Source organism: Silurus aristotelis (genome assembly GCF_946808225.1).
Source record: "Silurus aristotelis genome assembly, chromosome: 2".
In the NCBI taxonomy this organism is placed as follows: Eukaryota; Metazoa; Chordata; class Actinopteri; order Siluriformes; family Siluridae; genus Silurus; species Silurus aristotelis.
Genome location: NC_139575.1, coordinates 1877202 through 1893839, shown reverse-complemented (window position 1 = coordinate 1893839; position 16638 = coordinate 1877202). Strand labels below are relative to the sequence as shown.

Genomic DNA, 16638 nt, shown 5'->3' with positions numbered 1-16638 from the left:
TACAGGTAATTATATTTTAATCAGGTGAGTAATTTAATAAGATAAATAGATTACATGAATAATATGTAATCTTGATGTAAACACGTGGTACTGTACAAGAGCATTATCACACGCTTCCTTATAATTACAAAATATAAAACAGCTTTACATATAACTACTATGTATATCAGATTCATCGTGGTAAAAAAAATAAATATAGACAATCATAGCAAATAACATTTCATATTAAATAATAAACACAGTTTATTAAAGAAAATTGTTTCATTGCACTTGGTCCATGGGTACGTCCATCAGTCTTTCCACTGTGTTAATACCTGCAAGATACAAGAACAAATTAGGACCGAAAACTACTGAGTTGAAGCTCAAGCCAGTTAGAGACTCATGGCCTAACATACTCCTGAGTAAATAATGTCTTACTAGATAAATCCTGGCAGGTTTTGGCCGATGACACTCGATAACCAGGACTGGTACTGAGACACCTGAGTATACACACCAGGTGAATAGGACAGAGCACAGCCTCTACCCCAGCTAGTGATACCAGCCTGAACCCAGACAGCACCCTGCTTAGTGACCAGCGGACCTCCAGAATCCCCCTTTCAAAAGAGAAATAAACTTGTCATTTTTTGATTGTTGAAGGTTGATACAAGTTGTATTTATTTACAAATGTCTTCCTATTGTGTGTTTACCTGGCAGGTATCTTTGCCTCCTTGGTAGTAACCAGCACACATCATGTTTGGGGTAATGGAGCCAAATCCCAGAAGAAAATCACAAATCTGTTTATTGACAGTAGGCACCATCGCCTCCTGAAGAACACCAGGAGCTGGCAGTTGCACTATAAACAAAAACAAAGACATAAAAACATTTAAAAAGTTATCAAATTATACCCGGGTTTGTCATAGAAACCCACCTCAACAACCCTTCAGCTCAGCCCAATGAGGAACATAAATTCCTGGCTTTTGTGTCTCTGATTAACAACCAAACCCTGAATAACTACCACTTCTACTACAACTATTCCTGATGATGCAAACAAAACACCTCTGTAGGTGAGATTTTCCTGACAAGTACAATATGTTGGGTTTTTTGATCACAGAAACCTGTGTGTTCATGTCTATGTATTTACCTGCAGAGGCAATGCTTCCCCAGCCGGTGATCCAGCAGCTGGTTTTATCTGGAAAACTGCTGCCTTGCCCTGCCAGACACACTGGTCTGATGTAGTCCGTGAAGTTGACTGAAGACTTCAGGCGTAGAAGGGCGATGTCATTGTTTTGGGTGGCGCTGTTGTAGCTGGGGTGAACGATCACCTGAGTTACACCTCTCGTAATTTGATTGGGATTAGAACCGGTTAGAGTCTGTTTCCCCAAATACACCGTCACAGCAGAAGAGATGGTGCTGTAGAATTAAAAACGTTTATTCATTTCTTTACTTACATTCACAACTGATTAAAGTATTATAAATGTATCAATACAAATAAAATGGAATTGAATGAAACAAACCTGGAGAAACAGTGGGCTGCTGTCAGAACAAAGTCTTTGTTGATCAGGGTTCCTCCACAGAAATGTCCGTTATAATCAGGGCTCTGGAGACTAACCTGCCATGGCCACCCTCCTTCTGAGGAACTCTGCCCACCCACAATACGGGTGTTAAACGGGGCATGACCGCATACTGTAGAAAGAGAAACATCAGTTACAATCCGAATGGCATCTTTCAGCAGAACAGAGAAGAATAAAAATTAATTAAGAGAAATACCCACCATCCAGCTGGGAAAGAGAACCTGGAATAAGAGAAGAAGAACCTAAGTTTAACAAAATGCAGATGTAGATTTATACAACTTTAATATAAAACAAAATGCCAGAAGTTCAGGTGTTTAACAAACAGAATGGAGATAAAAACACAAGTCAAGATTAAACTATACTGTGCTTTAAACAAAACACACTGTTCAAAAGAAGCTTTACAGAAATAAATAGGTTCAAAAATATTTTTTTTTAATTAGTCTTTTAGATGTCTGCATCATTTGTATGTTTGCGATATTTTATAAATTCAACAACTCAAAATACAATGTGTGATTAAATAGTCAACAAGTGTTATCATTTCATAATCTTTACCTTTAATTAAATCTGTTTATAATCAAAGGTCAGTACATATTATAACAAACTAAAATGGAAAGCTACAGGATTTGCTGGATCAAGTTATACTTACAGCTATAGCTATTTGCACAATGACCAATGTTGTATAAATTTGCACATAGCCATTATTGTAATAAACGTAAATAAAGAAACTTTCCTCAGTAATTATTGCTAAAGTCTTACCTTGTAAGCATAAGAGCAGAGCCACAGCCACACACTGGAATCTCACCATGTTTGGATCTAGTTCAGTATCTGTCTGTTCAACTTGCAGGTTAAAGTGACACTATAGCAGGTTCCTTGACACTTTTTATAGCAGTCCTCCTACAACTAACAGTGTTAACATACTGATCTGTTACATCATCGGACTGTCCCACTTTATTTAGGAAACATTCCTATTAGTCTATCAGTAACAACATTTCCAGTCTTCACACCTAGCATGTAATTATCTTCATGACAAGAATCCAGGTATACTAGAAAAAAAAAACACACAGGAAATCTATTTATACGTTTAAAAATTGTACTTCCTCATCTATAACAGGGGACAATACTTCAATCTGAGATCATATTTACAAACAAACATTTTACCATTACTGGAAATTTTTTTTGCCAGTGTCTAATCTGACACGATGGGTTTATTGAATGTGCGGCTTTTAAATTACTCTATTATTGTCTGACAACTTTATCTTATTGTTTATACAACCCCTTTCCTGGAATCCATCACTCAGTACGTGATGGTATTTCTGAGGGGACAACATCCTGCAAGGGTCCTGGAGCTCCCTGGTTAAGGGGAGACACTGTCCCAATGCAGCTTTACAGAGATATATAGAATCTATGAATTATTCTCCAAGTTTAACACTAATGAGTCACAGGTGGTGGTGGTGGTGAGTGCAAAAAAACTTCCAGAGCTGGTATTCGGCAAAAACCTTGTGAGAAACCAGACTTAAAATGTAGCCCCTCCACATGTGGGTAACACTAAAGGTTTATTCATTATACAAGGTCGTATCAAAAAGTTTAGAGACTAATGGTGCTACCTAGTATTACTCTGACCCATGTGCATTACCACACCTGCAATTACATAATGGAGAGCAAGCCATAACAAAGAGCAAACGTGAAATAGTGCATGAAACTGGCCAAATCTGCCACAGAGATATTTGATCACAGGGCGACGAGAAGAGATCAGGAAGACCACCTTATAAATTTACAATAACATTACAATAACATTTGGCAGATGACTTCTTCCAGAACACTTTTTGTGTTTGTTTGGGATCTTGCGCATGGATGTGGCTAAACCTGTTCTGAAACAGGTGAAAACCTGGCCAGCAGGAGCCACTTCTACTCTACAAGACTGTTTTGAGTGCACTGAATGGAACATGTTTAGGAGGGCTGCAACCAACGGTGATTCCATCAACTTGGAGGAGTACACATCACCAGCTACATCAGCAAGTGCATTGATGACGTGACCACCTCAAAGACCATCACTACATGCTCCAACCAGAAGCTGTAAATGACTGCAAAAGTGTGTCGCTGCTGAAACAAAGAGACTCCGCCTTCAGAGCAGGGGACAAGATGGCCTTAAGAACAACAAGGGCCAAATTGTCCCATGCCATCAGAGAGGAGAAGCGTGCACACGCAAAGAAAATCCACAACCAATTCCAGGACAGCGGAGACACCCGGCGCATGGGGCAGGGCATCCATGCGATCACGAACTACAAGACAACATCACCTGCTTGTGACCGTGACACGTCCCTCCCAGATGCGCTGAACAACTTCTATGCCTGGTTTGAAGTACAGAACAACGTGAAGGCAAGAAAGACCACCCCTCCTTCCAGTGACCAGGTGCTCTGTCTAACCATAGCTGAAGTGAGGAAAACTCTATATAGAGTTAACCCATGGAAGTCTGCTGGACCAGACAACATTCCTGGCAGAGATCTCTGGGAATGTGCAGAACAGCTAGCAGATGTCTTTACAGATATCTTTTATCATCTCCCTATGCAGCAATGTTGTTCCTACGTGCCATAAGACAACGACCATCGTTCCTGTGTCTACTTTCTCCTGCCTCAATGACTATCATCCCGTCGTGCCCATCATGATGAAGTGCTTGGAGAGGCTCGTCATGAGGCACATTAAGACCCAGCTTCCACCCTCCCTGGACCCCATGCAGTTTGTGTATTGTCTAAACCGCTTTATGAAAGATGCCATCTCCACAACCCTCACCATCACCATGCACCACCACACTGAGCATTGGGGCCCCTTTAGGGGCTATGTGCTCAGCCCACTGCTGTTCACTCTGCTGACTCACGACTGTGTAGCAATGCACAGCTCGAGCCACATTGTCAAGTTTGCCGATAACACGACTATGGTGGGTCTCATCAGCAAGAACTACGAGTCAGCAAACAGAGAGGAGGTGCACCATTTACCAGCCTGATGTGAAGCCAACAACCTGTATCTGAATGTTGACAAAACCAAAGAGATGGTTGTGGACTTCAGGAGAGCACAGAATGACCATTTTCACTGAACATCGATGGATCCTTCAGAGGATAGTTAGAACAGCTGAGAAGATCATCGGAGTCTCTCTCCCCTCTATTATTACCATTTACACCACACGCTGCATCTGCAAAGCTAACAGCATTGTGGCCAACTCCACACATCCCTCATATACACATACCTCACACACTCCTCTCACACACTTACCCGTCACACACACTCACCCGTCACACACACTTTTCACCTTCCTGCCATCAGGAAAGCGGTTCCGAAGCATTCGGGCAGTCACATTTTTTCCCGCAAGCCATCAGGCTCCTCAATACACAGAACTGAACTGAAATGCGCACACAAACACAGACACACACACACACAGACACACACACACCCACTCCAACACACACACACACACACACACACACACACACACACACACACACACACACACACACACACATTACTCATCTCAATCCATTCCACCACTATTTATGAATTATTATTTATACTTAACCATATCACACTGTTTATATGCTGGTTTTTTTGCATCTCTCGACTGCTGCTATTGCTGTTTTTGTACTGCATTGTGTTTGTTTACATATAATTATTGGTTATAGTTTTTATAGTTCTCCTTGCACACAATTGTATATTCAAAGTACACAGTAGGTTTTCTAGTCAGCACTTTTTTGTGGTATTTGTATTGTCTTGTGTTGTCTGTCTGTCTGTACTGTTTTTTTTGTCTGCACTGTTTGCACTCGGTTGCACTCAATGCACTTTATGAAGATTTATGTTGTGTTAAAGCTCTATGTTGTTTAGTGTAGCACCAGGGTTCTGGAGGAATGTTGTCTTGGTTTTTAATGTGTACTGTGTACCACTGTGTATAGTATAAATGACAATAAAAGCCTCTTGACTTGACTTGACTTGACTAATCATGAGAATCAACCTTTGTATCAGTGAATCAGAGGAATGCATTCATAGCAAACATGGAGAAGGAATCAGGCAAGCTAAGCAGAACCAGTAATGTGGTGTTTAAGGATATCCACTGAAAGGTGTGCCTATGAGTACTGGTAAAAATTCTAGCATACCTGCCAGTAAATGTCTGTGGCTTTTGGCTTAACAACAAAACAAGACCTGACCCAATTCTGAATTTCTCGCATGTAAATTAGGCCTCCAGTCAAAATCTGACAATGATTCAAAGCAATTATCAAATTCTCACACTCCAAAATAAATTCCTGACAAGGTTGTTTTCCTCATATCGTCTCAGCGACGCTTTTATTGTCACTGTTGCCGCAGGCTTGGCTACAGGGGTTACAGAAATAAAGAGTCCTTGCTTTTGCTACCTTGAAAGTGAACTATTATAATGACTCCATGCCTACTTAGATCAAAAGGTGCTGGCTATCTGTTTGTTCTTCAAATAATGAAGACTACAGCAAGGGGCAGATCTTTCTCTTATAAATCTCCACAGTTATGAAACAGCCTTCCAGTCAGTGTTTGGGAGACACAGTCTCAGTGTTCAAGTCGAGGTTGAAAACATATTTATTCAGTCAAGCCTTTGATCAGTAGATTTTTTCTTAGGTAAAGGCTCAGATCTGGAGAGAACATGGATATAGAGTGTTTGGTGAACTGGGATATTTGTATGCTGTCGTCCCCTCACATTCACACGTTCACTCGGGTTTGTTGATGGTGGTGTGGTGGGTCGTCTCTTATCCCAGAGATCCCTCATGTCTGTGTTGCCTTCTGGTTCTCCCTTTTAGTTATGCTGCCATAGCGAGTCTTGCCAGAGTCCAAACTGAACAGTGACATTTACATTAACTTTTATGCAATAATAAAGACACTTAATAATCCATATCCTTCTCTTCCTGTCACGCTCTTCTCTCTCTCTCTCTCTCTCTCTCTCTCTCTCTCTCTCTCTCTCTCTCTCTCTCTCTCTCTCTCTCTGTCCAGTTAAACTTGCTTCTGAGACTCCAGTGACCACTGTTCCTGCCCCTCTCCCCTCCGTGGATCTTCCCACTTTGTCCAGGCCTGCCTCTGGATAGTGTTCTCTTCGACTGGAGGCCACTCTTTGCAGCTTGGATCGGTTTCTCATCAATGACTTGGGTGGTTCCATGAAATTCCAGCATAAGAGCGGCCGCTTTGAGGATGGATTGAACTGTAGTTAATGTCAACAGTCCCTACACTCAGGAATACAGTTTGCTTCTGATCATCATCACTGTACCCCGCAACATTGTATATCTGCTACAAATGGAAATTCGGTGCAACCCAGATGAGGATGGGTTCCCTCTTGAGTCTGGTTCCTCTCAAGGTTTCTTCCTTATGCCATATCTGGGAGTTTTTCCTTGCCACAGTCGCCACCGGCTCGCTCATCAGTGACAAACTTACTTAAAGAACATATTCGCTTTTAATTACCACATTATCTGTGTAAAGCTGCTTTGAGACAATGTTCATTGTTAAAAGCGCAATACAAATAAACATGAATTGAATTGACTATTATAATAACTATTATTATAAATTTCCCATAGCTGCATACACGAGCCTGAAATACTACAACATATGCAGCCTTATTGTCATAACTACTACTAGAAAGAAAATGTAAAAAAATAATTTGTGTTTATTTGTAGAACATTTTTAACAATAGACATTGTGTCAAAACAGCTCTGCAGAGATAATGTGGTAATAATACTGCCCTCTTGGAGACTTCCTAGAAGAGATGGACACAGACAATGTCCATTGTGAAAAGCGCTTCACTTTTCAATCCCCCTGCTCCACCTGATTCATCGTCCCTAACTGCTGAAGACTTTGCCTCCATCTATGATAAAACGATTATGGAAATCTGCCAGACCTTTACCTCCTCAACAATGACTACAATACATTGCTAGGAATCCCCTACTCCTTTATTGTCAAGCTTCACAACTATAGCAGAAGATGAGATACCCGACAAGTCATCCAACCTTGCAGATTCACCACCTGCCCTCTGGATCTAATATCTTCAACTACACTTCAGAGTATATCACAAGACCTCCTGCCATTCATCTCCATGATTATCAACCGGTCCTTAATATCTGGCCATGTGGCAACTACCTTCAAGCAAGCTAGGGTTATTCCCATCTTAAAGAAACCTGCTCTGGATAAATCAGACTTTAACAACTACGGACTGTTATCACTTCTCTCATTTCTTTCCAACTGTCTGTCTATCTCACACAGAACAACTTAAATGATCCAAAAAAGTCTAGCTTCAAAGTTGCACATTCCACAGGGGCAGCCCTTTTAGCAGTAACTACATACTGCTTTATTAGCCAAGCTGTCATCTGTACTCATTTTTCTTGACCTTTCTGCAGCTTTCAACACAGTCATCCATGAGTCTCTTGTCTACTCTCAGGAGCTTCAGTATCCATTGAGCAGCATGGGAATGGTTTGCTTCCTACCCGAAATGTTGCTCATACCAGGTAACATGGTAAGATAGTCCACATCTACCCCATGCAGACTCTCCACTAGGGTCTCTCTATGCCCACTCTATTGGTGGTCAAATCCTCACCTGGGTTTTCTTACCACTGCTATGCTTCTGACACTCAACTCATCTTTTCTTTTCCTTCCTCAGATACCACATATCTTCATGGATGAGTGCTCATCAACTAAAACTCAACCCCAGCAAAACACAACTGCTGGTCATCCCAGGTAATTAACCTCCAGGTCATGATCTCTGAATAACTCTTCATAACTCTCTGCTCTCCCTGTTAGCCACTGCAATACCTTGGGGTGACTATGGACAATCAACTGTCGTTCTCCTTACATGATGCTAATGTGGCTTGTTCTTGTCAATTTCTTCTCTATATCATCTAAATGGATTCAACCATTTCTGTCAACACAGGCTGGCTAGTTGCTTGTTCAGTGTCAGGGATCCACCTGCCATGCCCCCCTCAGTAGCTGTCATGCTGCCTTGTTCTGCCACTCCCGGCATTATATTTCCCATATAAGCCTCCATTCCCATATCACTCTTGTCGGACCTACTTTATGGCTACAGTGACTGACCTAACCCGAGACTGCAGCATTCCCTGCTGGTTCCGTGGATTACTCATGTGTCATGGATTATTTACCTTCCCTGTGGATTGTACCTGTTTCGAGGATTATACCGGCTTTACAGATTAAACCCGTGTTATGGGTAGTTAGTTCGTTCTGACTCTGTGTTGTGCTCTGTTTACCTCAATAAACATGATAGAGCTACTCCCGCTTCATGGTCCATACCTTGACATATACTGAAAATGAGATCGGCAGCCGAACGCCGCTTAGGATTTTACCCGGAAGCTCGCTGCTGCTCCTTGCAGATCATGTTTGCCGGCTCTGGAGAATGCAAGTGCGGCTGCACCATGCCCCTTTGAGAGCCCACTGGAATTCCCGGCTCGCTTTTCCGGCGAAATGGCCGAAATGAGGGGGATTCCTACAGAGCGTTGGCAGATACGTGGATGTGCAGTCATCCAAATTCCCCACCGAGTGGGCCAAGATCACCTTTTGTATTTCCCTCCTGTCTGGAAATGCTCTCTCTAAAGCCAGCAGGCTGTGGAGCGCTAAGGGAGGCGATTTTGGTTCTTATGCCGAATTTTATCAGGCAACTCCTGGGGATGGTCGAGACAACGGCAGATCTCCACGGCAGATCTCCACGTCTGCACCTTCAGTTCCTCCGAGTGCACAGCTCCGTTCCAGAGTTTCTTCGTTTAGCTCCAGTGTCCCGCTGAGTGGGCGCTCAGCTCCGGGTTTCCCCCGAAGGTGCCGTTCCGCTCCAGTCCCGCGAAAGAGATGTCACACTGCCGCCTGGCCTTAAAAGAGAGGTTGTACTACCACCTGGCCATGAAAGAGATGGCACACCGCCGCCAGGCCACGAAAAGGAGGTCGTCCCGCCGCCGGACCGCGACACCTAGCTCCTCAGAAGGCGTTGTCTCGCCCCCTAGCTCCTCAGAAGGCGTTGTCTCGCCCCCTATCTTTTCAAAAGGCGACGTCTCACCTCCAAGTCCCTCTGATGGTGGCGTTTCGCCTCCAAGTCCCTCTGACGGCGACATATCGCCTTCTAGTCTCTTCGAAAGCGACGACGTAGACCACGACTTCGCTAAAAGCGACATCATTAGTATGCCTATCGCCGAACAGGTCAACTGAGGATGCAGTTTCCACAGCTTGCACAGGAAGCAGGACTTCTGAACTACAAAAACCATGAACAAGGTCAAAAACATCACAAGTGAACATGAAGGAAAGACATTAATGCATTATGAGACAACAACATAAATTACATTCAAATGAACTGATTTTAATTATGACCATCTACTTTTTCATTAAATATTCATGAGAACAATGTAAAAATTCCCACATACTGTACCATACTGTACAATGTACACCTTTGTTCTTTGTTCCTCTGGATGTTAGATAAACCCCTCACAGTGTGGTCAGTGTCCCTACAGATTACATGAGGACATTTGTATATGGGCATATGGGTATGTTGTATATGAGTATATTGTTATTTGATAGTTGAGGGTCTTGTTCAGTGAAGTATATCCCTCATGTAAACAGTAAACCGAGAGTGTGTGTTAATGTTAAACTTTTTTCAATTTTGTAATGTTGCAGCCTGATAATTCAATCGTTTGAAAATATATTTTTAATCATCAATCTACACTTTGTATCCCAAAGTAAAGACAAAATTCTACAAATGTCTGTAATGTTATTAAAATTAAAAACCTGAAATATCTTGTCCATTAGTATACCCTTGAGAATATGGTCTGATAAAACAAAGATGAAACTGTTTGGCCTCAATTATAAATGTTATGTCTGGAAGAAATCATGCAGTGAATGCGTGCATGTAGCCCACTTCTATCAGGAACTGTTAACATTTAAATTTAGGTTAAGTATTTTCAGATGTGAGTCCCAAAAACAGTGGCGAAGACTAACAGGTTAACTGATTGTGTACAAGTGTCTGCTTTTCCTACATTAACAGTTGTTTATTTTCATGTTGATCAAAATATTATTCATGGTGCTCGACGACTCAACAGTCAGCGTGATCAGCGCACAGGGGATACAGATGGACAAAGGGAATGTGAAGGCAGTGAGGAACTGGCCTGTCCCGGAGTCTTTTAAGGAGCTCCAATGTTTCCTGGGCTTCGCAAACTTCTATCGTCCATTCATCCACGGTTACAGTCAGATCACTGCTCCTCGCACTATTCTCCTCAGGGGTAAAGCGTGAACCCTGAAGCGGACCCACGAGGCCCAGGAGGCCTTCAACGAGCTCCGTCAACGCTTCTGCCTCGCCACCGTGTTGCGTCATCCAGATCCTTGGAGGCCATTCGTTGTCAAGGTTGACACCTCCTCAACTGGTGTGGGGGCCGCTCTCTCCCAGCGGTCAGGCACCCCTCCACAGCCCGACCCGTGCGCCTTCTTCTCGCACAAGCTCTCCGCCGCAGAACAAAACTACGACATCGGCAACCGTGAGCTTCTGGCTATAAACTGGCCCTGGACGAATGGAAGCACTGGCTGATGGGTGCCAAGCACCTGTTTACTGTGATCACCGACCACAAGAACCTCCAGTACCTACGGAGGCCCGAAGACTTAACCCCAGGCAGGCTCGCCGGGCCCTCTTCTTTACCCGGTTACAGTTTTATGTCACCTACTGAGCCGGGGCACTGAACAGAAAGGCCGACACCCTCTCCCGGGTGTTCGGGCCTGAGGAATTCAGCGATTTAGACCTGATCCTTCCTCCCGCACTCATCGTGGGGCCCATCGTCTGGGACATGGACAGTGAGATCCCTACAGCCTTTCTCCAGAAACCAGCTCCCGAGGGGTGTCCCGAGGGACCTGTCTTCGTCCCCACCTCCTGCCGACGCGGGCTCATCCAGTCGGTCCACGAGAGACCGGGCACGGGCCACCCGGGGGAAAAACGGACGGTCCAGCTCGTCCAGACAAGATACTGGTGGCCAAGGATTACTGAGGAGGTCACCCGTTATGTCCAGGGGTGTCCCACCTGTGCCGCTTCCCGTCCCTCAGCACCCAGGGTCCCACCTGGGAATCGATTTCGTGACCGACCTGCCATGGTTGGGAGGTCACGTGCGTACTGGTTTCTCCCTTATGAACATCTAAGGGAGTTTTTTCTTGCCACATTTACCATGGCTGCTCATAAGGGGTAAATACCCATCGTTCACCTTCACTCATAAATTCTGTTTTAAAGTTCATTGTGAAAAGTGCTATAGAAAAACACCTAACTTGACTTGACTTTAACTTGCAATACAAGTGATCCTTGCATTGCGAACTTCGAACAACACGCAAACAACATCATGCAGGTCGGCTTCCAGCACATTCGTGTGAACGTATATATGACTCAGGTTTCAGGCATAAACTTTCTTTTTGGCTTCTCCCGTTAGGGGTCGCCACAGCGGATCCTCCGCACGTTTGATTTGGCACATGTTTTACGCTGGATGCCCTTCCTAACGCAACCCTCCCCAATTTATCCGGGCTTGGGACCGGCACTAAGAGTGGCTGGGGATGGTTCCCTGACCGGGAATCGAACCCGGGTCGCAGCGGTGGGTGCGCTGCATCTTAACCACTAGACCACCAGGGGACCTACTCAGGTTTCAGGCATAATGAGTGATATTGGATGAGAGCTACCATCTGACCTAGACGGACTGATTACCCTGGCTAAAAGAATAGATTGGAGGATTTAGGAGTGCTGTGGTAAAAGAAGTCACTGCCGAACCAGGTACTTACATCCCCACAGCAGTGGCACATTGGTGGTGTTGGGATTAGAACTTGTGACCTTTCACAATGGTAGTCACAAAACTGTTGGGCATCCGTGTAGTGAATATTCCAAGTGAGAACAATTATTTTGTTTAATTACATTTACATTTATGGCATTTGGCAGATGCTTTTAGACAAGGTGACCCACAACTGAGCAATTGAGTGTTAAGGGTCTTGGGTAAGGGCAGCTTGGTGGTGGAGTCTGATGCTTTAACCACTGAGCTACCACATCCTATTACGATTACCCTATTCCACAAAATGTTTCACAATCACGTTTACATTCACTCAGTCTTATCATCTTTATTACCCCTTACCCACACTAACACTCACATTCGATCCATTTCCCTCATGAATCTACAACGTTCACAATGTAGGAACACGTAAAATAATGACTCGGACAAGAAGTTCATACAGGTAATTATCTTTTAATCAGGTGAGTAATTTAATGAAATAAATAGATTACATGAATAATATGTAATCTTGATGTAAACACGTGGTACTGTACAAGAGCATTATCACACGCTTCCTTATAATTACAAAATATAAAACAGCTTCAAATATAACTACTATGTATATCAGATTCATCGTGGTAAAAAAATAAATATAGACAATCATAGCAAATAACATTTCATATTAAATAATAAACACAGTCTATTAAAGGAAAATTGTTTCATTGCACTTGGTCCATGGGTACGTCCATCAGTCCTTCCACTGTGTTAATACCTGCAAGATACAAGAACAAATTAGGACCAAAAACTACTGAGTTGCAGCTCAAGCCAGTTAGAGACTCATGGCCTAACATACTCCTGAGTAAATAATGTCTTACTTGATAAATCCTGGCAGGTTTTGGCCGATGACACTCGATAACCAGGACTGGTACTGAGACACCTGAGTATACACACCAGGTGAATAGGACAGAGCACAGCCTCTACCCCAGCTAGTGATACCAGCCTGAACCCAGACAGCACCCTGCTTAATGACCAGCGGACCTCCAGAATCCCCCTTTTAAAAGAGAAATAAACTTTTGTCATTTTTTGATTGTTGAAGGTTGATACAAATTGTATTTATTTACAAATGTCTTCCTATTGTGTGTTTACCTGGCAGGTATCTTTGCCTCCTTGGTAGTAACCAGCACACATCATGTTTGGGGTAATGGAGCCAAATCCCAGGAGAAAATCACAAATCTGTGTATTGACAGTAGGCACCATCGCCTCCAGAAGAACACCAGGAGCTGGCAGTTGCACTATAAACAAAAACAAAGACATGAAAACATTTAAAAAGTTATCAAAACTTATTCTGGTTTGCCATAGAAACCCACTTGAAACAATCCTTCAGCTCAGCCCAATAAGGAACAAACTACAACTATTCCTGATGATGCAAACAAAACACCTCTGTAGGTGAGATTTTCCTGACAAGTACAATATGTTGGGTTTTTTGATCACAGAAACCTGTGTGTTCATGTCTATGTATTTTACCTCCAGAGGCAATGCTTCCCCAGCCGGTGATCCAGCAGCTGGTTGTATCTGGAAAACTGCTGCCTTCCCCTGCCAGACACACTGGACTGATGTAGTCCGTGAAGTTGACTGAAGACTTCAGGCGTAGAAGGGCGATGTCATTGTTTTGGGTGGCGCTGTTGTAGCTGGGGTGAACGATCACCTGAGTTACACCTCTCGTAATTTGATTGGGATTAGAACCGGTTAGAGTCTGTTTCCCCAAATACACCGTCACAGCAGAAGAGATGGTGCTGTAGAAATAAAAACGTTTATTCATTTCTTTACTTACATTCACAACTGATAAAATTATTATATATGTATCAATACAAATAAAATGTAATTGAATGAAACAAACCTGGAGAAACAGTGGGCTGCTGTCAGAACAAAGTCTTTGTTGATCAGGGTTCCTCCACAGAAATGTCCGTTATAATCAGGGCTCTGGAGACTAACCTGCCATGGCCACCCTCCTTCTGAGGAACTCTGCCCACCCACAATACGGGTGTTAAAAGGGGCATGACCGCATACTGTAGAAAGAGAAACATCAGTTACAATCCGAATGGCATCATTCAGCAGAACAGAGGAGAATACAAATTAATTAAGAGAAATACCCACCATCCAGCTGGGAAAGAGAACCTGGAATGAGAGAAGAAGAAGCTAAGTTCAACAAGATGCAGATGTGGATTTAGACAACTTTAATATAAAACAAAATGCCAGAAGTTCAGGTGTTTAACAAACAGAATGGAGATAAAAACACAAGTCAAGATTAAACTATACTGTGCTTTAAACAAAACACACTGTTCAAAAGAAGCTTTACAGAAATAAATAGGTTAAAAAATTATTTTTTTAAATTAGCACATAAGTCTTTTAGATGTCTGCATCATTTGTATGTTTGCGATATTTTATAAATTCAACAACTCAAAATACAATGTGTGATAAAATAATCAACAAGTGTTATCATTTCATAATCTTTACCTTTAATTAAATCTGTTTATAATCAAAGGTCAGTACATATTATAACAAACTAAAATGGAAAGCTACAGGATTTGCTGGATCAAGTTATACTTACAGCTATAGCTATTTGCACAATGACCAATGTTGTATAAATTTGCACATAGCCATTATTGTAATAAACGTAAATAAAGAAACTTTCCTCAGTAATTATTGCTAAAGTCTTACCTTGTAAGCATAAGAGCAGAGCCACAGCCACACACTGGAATCTCACCATGTTTGGATCTAGTTCAGTATCTGTCTGTTCAACTTGCAGGTTAAAGTGACACTATAGCAGGTTCCTTGACACTTATTATAGCAGTCCTCCTACAACTAACAGTGTTAACATACTGATCTGTTACATCATCGGACTGTCCCACTTTATTTAGGAAACATTCCTATTAGTCTATCAGTAACAACATTTCCAGTCTTCACACCTAGCATGTAATTATCTTCATGACAAGAATCCAGGTATACTAGAAAAAACACACACACAGGAAATCTATTTATAGGTTTAAAAATTATACTTCCTCATCTATAACAGGGGACAATAATTCAATCTGAGATCATATTTACAAACAAACATTTTACCATTACTGAAAAAAAATGTTGCCAGGGTCTAAACCGACATGATGGGTTTATTAAATGTGCGGCTTTTAAATTACTTTATTATTGTCTGATAATTTAATCTTATTGTTTACACGATTTATTGGAATCCATCGATCAGTACATAATGATAATTCTGTGGGGACAACATCCTGCAAGGGTCATGGCACTCCATGGTTAAGGAGAGACACTGTCCCAATGCATCTTAACAGGGATATATAGATTATCTACATACGTTGCAATCTTTTGCCAAAAGTATTGGGTCACCTGGTCATCAGTACGGTATGTAATTTTTGAACATTGCATTTCACATTTAGTCCCAATTTGCTTTTATAATTCCCTCCACTCTTCTCCACAGCAACTTGTCTTTTAAAATTCATATCAACCATATTACAAAAACAGCTTCTTCCACCTTAGAAATATTGCTAAGCTAAGAAACATGTCTATATCTGATGCAGAGAAATTTGTCCATGCGTTCATGACCTCCAGACTGGCTACATTTTGTCCAGTTCTCACAAGGTTGAGTACATACAGTATGTTCATATAACCCAAATCTTCTCATCCCTACACTGGCTACCTGTTGTTAAGTTTTGAATCGAGTACAAACTACTGCTACTTACTCACAAAACACTAAATTGTTTATCTCCCATGTATCTTTACCGTCTTTTAACATGCTACAATCACGCTCCCTGAGATCTCCCTGTATTGTTTATAGACTATAATCACACTCTTGATGCCACCCAAATGAGGATGAGGTTCCCCTTTTGAGTCTGGTTCCACTCTAGGTTTCTTCCTTATGTCATCTAAGTAAGTTTTTCCTTGCCACAGTTTCCATGGCTGCTCATCAGTGATAAATGCATATCATTCACCTTAACTCTTAAAATTCTGTAAAGCTGCTTTGAGACAATGTCTGTTGTGAAAATAGCAATAGAAATAAACTTGACTTGAATAAACTTTGGTTTCTTGTAAACAGAGCGAGTCTTTTGATGCCACCTCGTAAATTGACAATTACATTTAGCAGATGACCTTTTCCAGAGCAACTTGCACTTATCTTGTTTATTTATCTGAGCAACTAAAGGTTTAGAGCCTTGCTCAAGGGCCAAGCAGTGGCAGGTTGTGATGCTGGGATTTGAATTTCACTTTAAACACATAAATCAGAATTGTGTGGCTGATGATTACAATTAACATTT

The 16638-nt window shown here is 42.1% G+C and overlaps 2 protein-coding genes across 2 annotated transcripts; both read right to left on the bottom strand.

Annotated features, from left to right (window-relative positions):
• Positions 1 to 2425, bottom strand: LOC310738990 (serine protease 27-like). Its single transcript, XM_083564512.1, has 7 exons — positions 2307 to 2425; positions 1751 to 1771; positions 1494 to 1662; positions 1121 to 1389; positions 687 to 832; positions 418 to 593; positions 1 to 314 (listed from the first exon to the last, which is right to left on the bottom strand). Coding segments are annotated over exons 1-7 (831 nt in total). The 5' UTR covers positions 2356 to 2425; the 3' UTR covers positions 1 to 313.
• A 10342-nt stretch (positions 2426 to 12767) lies between these two features.
• LOC310738929 (serine protease 27-like) lies at positions 12768 to 15141 on the bottom strand. Its single transcript, XM_083564440.1, has 7 exons — positions 15032 to 15141; positions 14468 to 14488; positions 14211 to 14379; positions 13838 to 14106; positions 13460 to 13605; positions 13189 to 13364; positions 12768 to 13085 (listed from the first exon to the last, which is right to left on the bottom strand). Exons 1-7 carry the CDS (start codon positions 15078 to 15080, stop codon positions 13079 to 13081), a joined length of 837 nt encoding a protein of 278 aa, XP_083420566.1. The 5' UTR covers positions 15081 to 15141; the 3' UTR covers positions 12768 to 13078.
• Positions 15142 to 16638: the final 1497 nt, after the last annotated feature.